The sequence below is a fragment of the Notolepis coatsorum genome (genome assembly GCF_963971535.1).
Source record: "Notolepis coatsorum genome assembly, chromosome: 2".
NCBI lineage: Eukaryota > Metazoa > Chordata > Actinopteri > Aulopiformes > Paralepididae > Notolepis > Notolepis coatsorum.
In genome coordinates, this window is record NC_140166.1 from 146,975,825 (window position 1) to 146,988,680 (window position 12,856).

At 43.5% G+C, this 12,856-nt stretch overlaps 1 protein-coding gene across 1 annotated transcript in view; it reads left to right on the forward strand.

The window, feature by feature from the left end:
* LOC311223559 (CUB and sushi domain-containing protein 3-like) overlaps positions 1-12,856 on the forward strand; it is a gene marked incomplete at both ends in the record, with an annotated part of 752,195 nt that overhangs the window by 66,346 nt on the left and 672,993 nt on the right. Inside the window, 1 exon segment of the mRNA XM_084308339.1 lies at positions 7,171-7,274. Coding sequence (XP_084164465.1) covers positions 7,171-7,274 — 104 coding nt within the window.

Here is a 12,856-nt window from a genome sequence, read left to right on the forward strand (position 1 = left end):
TCCTAGAGGCTAATCTTTCCTGTGACAAAATGGCATCCAATGTAATAAAAAAAGTCAACCAACAAACTCGATTCTTGTACCGGATCTCCTCTCTGGTAAACAAGAATACCCTGAAGACTCTGGCAGGAGCACTCATTCAAGGGTACTATGACTATGCTTGCACCGCATGGTACCAAAGCACCTCAAAGGCACTAAAAACTAAATTACAAACATCTCAAAACAAACTGGTCAGACTACTGCTTGACCTGACTCTTAGAACCCACCTCACCCCTGCCCACTTTGACAACCTAGGATGGCTTAGAGTAGACGACAGAGTACAGCAACTTGCAATGTTCCTACAAGATACACTACACGACCAAGGTACCCATGTACATGTCAAAATACTTCCCAAAGGTCAGTGAATACCACGATCACAACACCAGAGGGAGCTCCACAAATCATGTTAAACCCAGATTCGGCTCAAACAAGGGACTAAACATGTTTCGCAATTATGCCACATCAATGTGGAACGCCCTACCCAAAGCTGTAAAGGAATGTGAATCACTACCCACTTTCAAAAACACTCTCAAAGAACACCTACGGGAGACTGCAATTCGAAACTGGCCCCTGCAAATGTCCTAACCCAACCCCCTCCAATGTATAGTAAATGACCAAGTATGGCTTTGTCAATATTCCAATGTACAGTGTACAGTGTCCCCCAGCAGTACTATCTATCTGTATGTCGTGTGTGTCATATATGTTATGATGAATTTAAAATGGGGGACCCTGATGTAAACAAGACGAAAGTCTTTCTCTGGTCTGCATCCCCTTAACAATTGTATGTATTGAGCTGTACTGTACTGTACCCATTCTGCAATCTGTTAATAAAGTTTTCAATCAATCAATCAATCAAAGGCCTGGATGTCATCCAATTTCCTGAAGCTAAATGGCAAGAAGACTGAGCTCATGGCTGTGGCCAAGCAGTCACTGCTCCGGAAGGTTGGAGACCTCCTCATTGAAGTGGATGGCTGCCTAATCCACCCTTCCCCAGAAGTTTGCAACCTGGGCGTCATACTGGACTCCACCCTCTCCTTTCATTCCCACATAAAACAATAACCAAATCAGCTTCTTTCCATCTCAGGAACATTTCCCGACTCCGGCCATCTCTCCCCGACTCTGTAGCAGAGACTCTCATCCACACTTTCGTCACCTCCCGTCTTGACTACACAAACTCTGTCCTCATAGGGCTACCCAGTAATGCCCTGAACAGGCTACAATATGTGCAAAATTCTGCTGCCAGGGTTCTCACCCACACCAAGTCCTGGCACCAGATCACCCCCACCCTCATCCACATCCACTGGCTTCCAGTCAAGTCCTGCATCAATTTCAATATCCTCCTCATCACAAAGCCCTTTACTCCCTTGCCCCCCGCTACCTAGCGGACCTCCTCCATCCCTCCATCCCGCCCCGGAGGCTGCGGTCCTCTGACTCCGGTCTCCTCTCCATCCCCACCACCAACATGCGGACTGTTGGTCCCAGAGCCTTCTCTGTGGCCGCACCCACCCTCTGGAACTCACTCCCTCCAAACATCCGTAGTGCTACATCCCTGCACTCCTTCAAATCCCAACTCAAAACCCACCTTTTCACCAAATTTGTAAATGACTTTGTAAAAGTAAGTGGCTACATCCAGCTTGTCTGTGATGAGCGTGTTGTCCGTGATTTCCCATGTTTTCTTTCGTTTTCTTTCTTTATTTCATTTTGATTATTATTTTGTTGTTACGTTGTTCCCTGTCCCCCTCCCTTAGCTGTTAAGTGCCTTGGGTCTCCTGAAAGGCGCTATATACATTTAAGATATTATTATTATTATTATTATTATTATTATTATTATTATTATTATTATTATTATTATTATTATTATTATTATTATTATTATTATTATTATTATTATTATTATTATTATTATTATTATTATTATTATTATTATTATTATTATTATTATTATTATTATTATTATTATTATTATTATTATGTTACTCACTACGTTACTCACTACATTACTCACTACGTTACTCACTATGTTACTCACTATGTTACTCACTATGTTACTCACTATGTTGCTCATTATGTTACTCAATACGTTACTCACTACAGTACGTTACTCACTATGTTACTCACTATGTTACTCACTATGTTACTCACTACGTTACTCACTATGTTGCTCACTATGTTACTCACTACGTTACTCACTATGTTGCTCACTATGTTACTAACTACGTTACTCACTACAGTACATTACTCACTACGTTACTCACTACAGTACATTAATCACTACGTTACTCACTACAGTACATTAATCACTACGTTACTCACTACGTTACTAACTACGTTACTCACTACAGTACATTAATCACTACGTTACTCAATACGTTACTCACTACAGTACATTAATCACTACGGTAGTCACTACGTTACTCACTACAGTACATTAATCACTATGTTACTCACTACGTTACTCACTACAGTACATTAATCACTATGTTACTCACTACGTTACTCACTACAGTACATTAATCACTATTTTACTCACTACAGTACATTAATCACTACGTTACTCAATACGTTACTCACTACAGTACATTCATCACTATGTTACTCACTACGTTACTCACTATGTTACTCACTATGTTACTCAATACGTTACTCACTACAGTACATTAATCACTATGTTACTCACTTCAGTACATTAATCACTACATTACTCACTACGTTACTAACTACGTTACTCACTACAGTACATTAATCACTACGTTACTCACTACGTTACTCACTACAGTACATTAATCACTACGTTACTCAATACGTTACTCACTACAGTACATTAATCACTACGTTACTCAATACGTTACTCACTACAGTACATTAATCACTATGTTACTCACTACGTTACTCACTACAGTACATTAATCACTATGTTACTCACTACGTTACTCACTACAGTACATTAATCACTACGTTACTCACTACAGTACATTAATCACTACGTTACTCACTACAGTACATTAATCACTACATTACTCACTACAGTACATTAATCACTACGTTACTCACTACAGTACATTAATCACTACGTTACTCACTACAGTACAATAATCACTACGTTACTCACTACGTTACTCACTATGTTACTCACTACGTTACTCACTACGTTACTCACTATGTTACTCACTACGTTACTCACTACGTTACTCACTATGTTACTCACTACGCTACTCACTACATTAATCACTACGTTACTCACTACGTTACTAACTACGTTACTCACTACAGTACATTAATCACTACGTTACTCACTACGTTACTAACTACGTTACTCACTACAGTACATTAATCACTACGTTACTCACTACGTTACTAACTACGTTACTCACTACAGTACATTAATCACTACGTTACTCACTACGTTACTCACTACAGTACATTAATCACTATGTTACTCACTACGTTACTCACTACAGTACATTAATCACTACCTTACTCACTACAGTACATTAATCACTACGTTACTCACTACGTTACTAACTACGTTACTCACTACAGTACATTAATCACTATGTTACTCACTACGTTACTCACTACAGTACATTAATCACTATGTTACTCACTACGTTACTCACTACAGTACATTAATCACTATGTTACTCACTACAGTACATTAATCACTATGTTACTCACTACGTTACTCACTACAGTACATTAATCACTATGTTACTCACTACAGTACATTAATCACTATGTTACTCACTACGTTACTCACTACAGTACATTAATCACTATGTTACTCACTACAGTACATTAATCACTATGTTACTCACTACGTTACTCACTACAGTACATTAATCACTATGTTACTCACTACAGTACATTAATCACTATGTTACTCACTACGTTAATCACTACTTCACCGCGTGGCCAGAGCGGCGCTGAGACCCGTATATATACGGCTCCAATTTGGATGTAATTGAAATCACTTGTAAGCCGGTCGTCTGTGTAATCATCCGAACGTGTTCTTCTGTAACGGCGTGTACGTTCCACACAGGCTGGAGAAAGAGAGAGAGAGGGCTGACAGATGACAGAGATGCATAACAGGAGGGCAGGGGGGGCGCTCGGACATTTCATTATCAATAGCGTTTTTTAAGATTGCATCTCATAATTGCTTTTCAATATTTGATTTGCGCGGCGAAGTCAAGTCATGTCACTGCCCATCTGTAGATAGTATACTCTCTGAGGAGGGGGGGGGGGTGCTCTACGGTTGAGACGATATGCCATTTGGAAGAATCGATAAATCGGGACAGAATTATCGATAAATATCGATATTTGTATTAGAATTAATTTTGTATCCACTTTTTCTCCTCCTATTTTTCTGTATTTTCCTCCCATCCCAATTTAGTCGTTATGCCAATTCCCCCTCTCCCCTTCCTGGTCGTTGCGCACATGTGCCCCCCACTTGCCGGTCTAGGCAGCCCTGAAGTCTATCCCATGCTTCCTCCGATACATGCGGAGTCAGCCAGCCACTTCTTTTCACCTGGCAGCGAGGACTCTCATTGGTGAAGTGTAACGCGTGGGAGGTCACACTACCCTCACCATCTCCCTCCCTCGCTGTGCAGGCGACCTTGACCGACCTGTAGGAGTCACTGTTTACAATGACCAGATTACCACCCACCGGCTTCCCACCCTCTAACACTGCTAATTGTGCCAGTATGACGGCCGACCAAGCCGGAAGCACCGCTGACAGCCGGATTCGATACCAGTGTCTCTGCGGTGGTAGACAGACGCTTAGTCTGCTGTGCTACCCGGCCGATATTAGAATTATTTTAACATTTTTTTTTATTATTATTATTATTTAAACACTAATTTATGTTTATTTTGCAGCAATTCTTTGTCGTTGCCGCCATCTTTAGTGTTACAGATGTCTCCCATTCAAAACGACCACAGTGATCCTTCTCATGTTATAGTCTGGTCTCTGTGATGGAGGAGTGCGCTGCATATTGAATGCACAGTGCAGAGTTGCAATTCAGCTGAATTTACATGAAATGGGGATGTTATAACTAAAACATGCCACAATACCTAGTATTTTAGTATAGTATAAAGTAACGTTTTTATCGATAAGTGATGCCACTTATTGATTTCACGCAGTTATCGATAATTATCGATAAATCGATAAGTGGTCTCAGCCTTAATTATAAGATACACACTTTGCTCTCTCGGAACAGACATGCTACACAGTGGAGTTCCTGTGCATCTCCTGTTCTCTGTCAATACCACTTGTGATTTCGTAGGTTAGTTTTTGCATAATTCATAAAGGAAAAACAGTTCATGTATGTAATTACAACTTGAATGGGGAGGCGGGGGGGGGATATCAAGGTGGTGGATATTTTAATGGTGTTGTCTGATCCACAGAGTTGTTTTTCACGCCGTCTGTTTTAAAATATGTATAAGGTATTACATATTCTGTCTTTATAGGATTGCCTGCCTCACAGTTAAGCCAAACACTCTCTCTCTCTCTCTCTCTGAGGGCAGCTTATGGAAATGAACAGCTGTTTGTGAATGTTGTGAATTCCATATAATCAGGTAAACGCAGAATAATTCAATCGTAAAAAAAGTTGAGAATAACTTGGAAAATTACTGCGTAACTTATTGAGCGGGCTCCTCTGTCCTGAACACTTTGTTAACCCTTTCACTACCACACTACCAAAGGGTTAACCCTTTCACTACCGCACTACCAAATGGTCAACCCTTTCACTGCGACAATACAGAAGGTTAACCCTTTCAGTGTGATGATACAGAAGGTTAACCCTTTGACTGCGACAATACAGAAGGTTAATTGCTTGATTGATTGAAAATTGTATTAACAGATTGTAGAATGGGTACAATACAGTACAGTTCAATACCCACAATTGTTTTTTTGTATCCACTTTTTTCTATTTTTCTATTTTTCTCCCATCCCAATTCCAATGTGCCAATTCAACCCTCCCCTGTATTGAACGTTGCTCGCATATGCCCCCCACTGGGTGGTTGTAGGGAGGATAGAAGCCTTGCATCACGTGTCCCCTCCGGTACACGAGGAGGCAGCTTGTCACATCTTTTCACCTGCCAGCGCGGACTCTGGTTGGCGAGGTGTAACGTGTGGGAGGCTCACACTACCCCCGCCATTTCCTGTCTCTGCTGTGCAGGCGTCCCCAACCGACCTGTAGGAGTCGCTGTCCACAACGTCCAGATTACCACCCATCGACTTCCACCCGCTAACTCTGCCAATTGAGTTAGTATGACGGCTGGCCCAAGCCGGAGGCAACGCCGACAGCCGGAGTCGAACCCGGTGTCTCTTGCGTTGGCGACAAGTGCAATGTCCGCTGCGCCACCCAGCCGCCAATACACACAATTGTTAACACATTGGGCGCCATGGATTGTGCCCATCATTGTACCCAGTCTGGCACCGTTGAAAGCCTATGGAGATGTTTACCTTCTTTGCAGGGCTATAACTTTTAAAATTGTATTGCTATATTGACATTACTATGGCCCATTCAACATCGATTATCTATCGTTCAGGATGTGGGAACGTTATATTTTTTCATTCATACATTGTTGTGTTAATACCGTCTAGAACAGGGGTAGGCAACCCTAGGCACGCGTGCCTGCGACGATACAGAAGGTTAACCCTTTCACTGCCACACAACAAATGGTCAACCCTTTCACAACCACACTACAGAAGGTTAACCCTTTCACAACCACACTACATAAGGTTAACCCTTTCACAACCACACTACAGACGGTTAACCATTTCACTGCCACACTACAGACGGTTAACCCTTTCACTACCACACTACAAACGGTAGTGAAAGGTTAACCTTATATAATGTGGTAGTGAAAGGTTAACCTTCTGTAGTGTGGTAGTGAAAGGTTAACCATCTGTAGTGTGGCAGTGAAACGTTAACCTTCTGTAGTGTGGTAGTGAAAGGATAACCTTCTGTAGTGTGGTAGTGAAAGGTTAACCTTCTGTAGTGTGGTAGTGAAAGGTTAACCTTCTGTAGTGCGGTAGTGAAAGGATTAAGATTCTTTAGTGCGGTAGTGAAAGGGTTAACATTGTTTGTAGTTTTTGGAAGGGGAGGATTGTTGATGTATTCTCTTCTTCAACAGGTGATCCAGATCAACTTTGAGGAGTTTGACTTGGAGATCGGATACGACTCGCTGACCATCGGGGACGGAGGGGAAGTAGGCGACTCGAAAACAATCATACAAGTGTGAGTACAGGAGGCCTCTGTGCCGACCGTATTCATATATTATATTATTATTAGGGCTGTCAGCAAATTATCGCGTTATGAAAATTAACTCAAAATTAATAAAAACATTTTTCTTTTATTATTATTACTTTTTTTTAATCTCATTCATTCCATAAGAACGTAGAATACACATTTACAGACTTTTTTTAATATGGTCCATTTGCATGTTCTTGGTATCTGATTCTAGGGACATCTATGGATCTCAGGGAATGTATTCCCAATGTCAGAAATACTGTGTCTGTTTCTAGGCTTGAGTAAATTGTAATAAAAAATGTAATTATCTTTGACTGTGAATAACACCATGCTAAAATTTACCAGACCTGAAAAATCTAAGCAAATGAATAAATGGAAGATGATTAAACAGAAGGTTTTGTAGATACAGTACTGAATTCTGACATCCGGACACATGCCAATTGAAATATGATTATAGAATATAGAATATCAGGCCTAAAATGGTTATGCGATTAAAATGTGATTAATTAGATTAATTAATTAAAAATCCTATAATTAATTAGATACACATTTTAATCACCTGACAGCACTATTATTATATTATTTATCTAATAATAACTACGGATGTCTGATATTATCGGCCTACCGATATCGGCATTCAAATGTGATATTGATTGATATCGGTATCGGAAATTAAGAGTTGGACAATATCGGTATATCGGTATCGGTAAAAAAGCCAATATCGAGCATCCCTAATAATAACCAATATTCTTCACACCACGGCCAGCTGTTATAGGGGACCCACCAGAAACACAGACCCATCTTTCATCCGTGACCCCTAGTTTATTAACCCTTTCACTGGTCTGTGTTCTGGTCTGTGTTCTGGTCTGTGTTCTGGTCTGTGGTGTTCTGGTCTGTGTTCTGGTCTGTGTTCTGGTCTGTGTTCTGGTCTGGTCTGGTCTGTGTTCTGGTCTGTATTCTGGTCTGGTCTGGTCTGTGTTCTGGTCTGTGGTGTTCTGGTCTGTGTTCTGGTCTGTGGTGTTCTGGTCTGTGTTCTGGTCTGTGTTCTGGTCTGTGTTCTGGTCTGTGTTCTGGTCTGTGGTGTTCTGGTCTGTGTTCTGGTCTGTTTTCTGGTCTGGTCTGTGTTCTGGTCTGTGTTCTGGTCTGTTTTCTGGTCTGGTCTGTGTTCTGGTCTGTGTTCTGGTCTGTGGTGTTCTGGTCTGTGTTCTGGTCTGTGTTCTGGTCTGTGTTCTGGTCTGTGTTCTGGTCTGTGTTCTGTGTTCAGGTCTGTGTTCTGGTCTGTGTCCTGGTCTGTGTTCTGGTCTGTGTTCAGGTCTGTGTTCTGGTCTGTGTTCTGGTCTGTGTTCTGGTCTGTGGGACCCCGTTTCACTGTTTACTAAAAGAGAAATTATACAATGCATTTAAGGCTGAGACGATATGCCATTTGGAAGAATCGATGAATCGGTTCTATCGATAAATATCTATATTTGTATTAGTATTTCTAGTAGTATTAGTATATATTTATTTAATTTTATATGTTTATATTATTTAAACAACAAATGCCCCCCCCCCCCCCCCCCCCCACACACATTCATATTGCATGTTCAGGTTCACTGGGAATTGTAGGTGAAAACAAGTAAATATGGAGGAATGAAACACAAAATGGTTCATCATAAAATATGACCTCCACCGTCTGCCTCCACTTTGTTTCATTTATATCTTCCAAGATAAACATGATTTATTCCAGTCATGTCTGGATTATAATGGATTCTACTTCACATTTTATCACAAAAAGGGAAAAGCGATTTTATTGATAAATGTGATCTGGCAGATGTATATGTGGCAAACATTAACGTAAGGTTATGAATATAACCGTAGTTTTATGAATGCTAGTGACGCTCAGCGTCATATTGCATATATCTCGCTCCAGTGTATATGCACTGAATACATTTCAAAATGTACCTTTACATACCAACATCCATCTGACCACACCCCCATCTGCTACCTATATAAGCAGGGGTGGGGCCACACACTCATCTCCTTCCCAAAAAATGTCACCACAATGAAAGATCAAGGGCCGCAGTGGTGTCCAGATGCTGAGCGTCACTAGCATTCATAGAACTACGGTTATATTCATAACCTTACGTTCTATATCATGCTAGCTTCCGCTCAGCGTCATATTGCATAACAGGAGCTGAGCGGGAGCTAAAACCTCTACAAATGTACCCCGCTGAGGCCCCCTACAACCATCAGACCGGGGAGGACCGAGCCCCCCGACCCTCCCTAATGGAGGACACCCTCCCTATTGGAGGACGGGAGGGAGACGGATCCGACCGTGCGAAGAGAAACTCGAGCAACTCAACGCACAGGGTGAGCAGACCGTGGCTTGACACCACGACTACGCACACGCACAACCCGCATACCACCAGGGAACGAACGGAAGGAACAAACCTCGTTACTGCCCCCAAAATCACGGGGTCAAGAGCAAACTCAACCCTGTGGCAAGGCCGTAGCAGCGGAGCGCGAACGAAGACCCAGACCCACTGAAGAGACTGGATCCCCCGGAAAAAGGGGGCCGGGAGAGGTCAACAACGCCACAGCATCAAGACCTCACCAGGCGGTCACTAGTGACACCGCCCCCCACATCGCCAGCGTATTCGGACAAGGCCCCTCCAAGAGCGGGCCCTTCCCACCACTAGCACGCCGCCTGGCACACTGACCCTGGCACACTCAGGCAGTCGGCATGGCTGTAACTCGAAGCACTCAAGAGGCTACACTACAGCGGGAGCAGGCAGCGCACCGGGGAGACGACCACCAGAAGGGGTCGATCTCTCAATCCAGGCAGCAGGCATTTGACCCAAGCCTGGAGCACTGTGGACAAGACAGGCGCCAAAGGGGTCAACTGAAAACAGCACCCCCGGCGGAAGGGGCGTATGCTGGCATTGTTGCGCACCATGACAAAAAGCCTCCACCAAAAAACCCCGACCCAGAGGGGCCGAGGCAGAGAACATCCCCCAGATATGAACGAGAATTCGTCAAGACCACCTAGTAAACTGGCGCTCGGAAGAGAAAAACTCCATCCCAGTTGCCCTATAAAAACGCCATTTTAATAACGAGCAACCAAGGCGCACCAGCCTCATGCGTGATTCCTATCAGAAACACCCAGACCCAAAACACATCAATGGATAGTCTAACAAGACACCAGATACCGTTCCTCCAAGCCGCCTGGGGAACGACAAGAAGCCGCTTTTTTCATTTTAAATTTTTTCGGAAAAAAGAAAAAATAATACGGACATGGGTCCCATGCGACACCACCCCATCAACCACACTTCATAAGAGGGGACGGTGAGCGACGTACCCCTATAACGGGGGGAAACCCATGACTCAACATACCTGTAAGGCGAGGAGTCAGGGAAACCCTAAACAATACCCCGTCCACCTACTCCAAAAAGGAGAGGACGGGGAACCCCCAGAGAGACTTCCCACGCAAGCTGTATAGATTGAAAAGAAATATTGCAACATTGAGCTATGTAACACTTGGGTTAGGACTCTCCGAGGAGGAGGCTCTGAACCAATACACACTCAATAATCGAATTGAATCGAATACACATACAATAGAGCAGAACTCCTTTTTGAAGTTCTACTCACCTTGACAATCTGAGGAGGAGGCTCTGAAACTCTGAGGAGGCTCCCTCACTGGGAAGGAGGGTCCGAACTCACAGGAGGCACTTCTCCCTGAGGAGGAGCTTCGTGAGGAGGAGGCTCTGACAACTCCCTGAAACAGATCCATAACATGGAACCTGAACAACTCACGGAGGTCTTACCAATAGAAATGCGCTCAGTGATGTACTCTATGGCGGGGGAATTTCCGCGGTGCACACGCCCAATCTTTCAGGGCGTGGGACCAGGAAACTCCCCCCCCCCCCCCCCTACCCTGTAACGTGCCGAACAGCAACGTGACAGGAACCCTGAAGGACAGGGGGTTTTAACCCCTGACCAATCAGAAAAGGGGAGGAAAGGTTTACCAGTTCACCCCTTTACGACCCCTCACCCCTGATACGATGTAGTGACAAAGTAGAGCCATGACCCAGTCATAGCATGCTACATGAAGCATTTAACAGCTTCACATAGCACATGTGCTAACCTGCTATCTGATTTTTACTAAGGAAAAAACACAGAACAGAGAGGGCCCCTTTAAGAGCCCCGGTACCAGACTTACACATGTGCTTCTGTGGGCCAAAACCTAACCCAGTTGTAGATCTCAACGACACACACAACCCTTCATCACAACAAAAAATGGCAAAAGTACACTCTTACTACAGAGGAACGCCGTTTTTCATAACGAGAGAGACATAAGTCCTTGATTACGTATTGGCCACAGGCCTTGCTAAGCACACATGATAGTGACCAAACAACCTTTTCCCTAGGAAAATAATCGTTTCTCAAGCAGACGCACAACCCCAGCAGCTTAAGCTGAGGGTTGCATCGTATCCCCACAAACACAGTGACACAATATATTGTAAACAAACATGTCTGAGAGGAGGGGGGGGGAAGCCCCAGGAAAAACCTGGGGGGTCACCCCTCCTACCTTACCTTTTATACGACCAGGTTGAACAGGTACCCCTGTTAATATGTGAACATGCTGTTCATTGTCATCACAGGCTGAGAAAAGGATTCATTCCTCAATCACATGTCACTAAGCATAGCTTCACAGGTTAATTAACCCACTTAGTTGTGAGTTCACCCACGTTACAAACTGTACATGAACACACATGTTCTCATCACAACTAACCAGTTCATTTTTACACATGTAAAAAACAAACGCCGATTTTCTATGTAGAGAGAAGCTATACCAGTGACAAGACAATTCACACACAACACGCGTTGTATCCTCAATGTATTGCAGCAACACACGTTTTGGAAAACATCGTTATTACAAAACATTTAGAAGGGAAGGAAAGAAGAAGTGTTTAAAGTCAGGACTCCTACCTCCACCCTGAGCGCAGGCCGAGAGGACTGCAACACTGGTTAACGGGACACCGAAATCGAACCCGGCATCTCCTGCGTTGGTGACGAGGATAATGTCCACTATGCCACCCAACCGCCGTTCTTCATGTTGACGAAGTCCTCGCTGGCATGGCACCCAGTGTAGGGTCAACAGTGTAGTATTAAGCTAACAGCCACTCCCGACTGATAGCAACAAGCTAACGTTTCCTAGCCTAGTGAACACAACAAGCTAGCGCCGCAGCTAACAGCTGACTGGCTAACAGTAGGCCACAAACTAGCACGCAAGCTAAGCAGCTATCACCTGAACTGTACACAACGACATAACAAGCCACACTTCAGACAGGCCGCCGCCTGAAACTCTCCTCATCCTAAGAGAGAAGTGAAAAAGAAATGTCAAACACAGTTTTCAACTGTGATTTACCAGACATACAGCGGAGTCGGCACAATTCCCATACGGGCTGCAGCCGACTTGAGCATGGAACTACCGATAAAGAAGATCCATACCTACATTTCCTCGTGTTTTAGGGTGTACTCTCACATTCATGTGAAAGATGGGGCCTGCACGGGACAGAGAAGCATCCGCT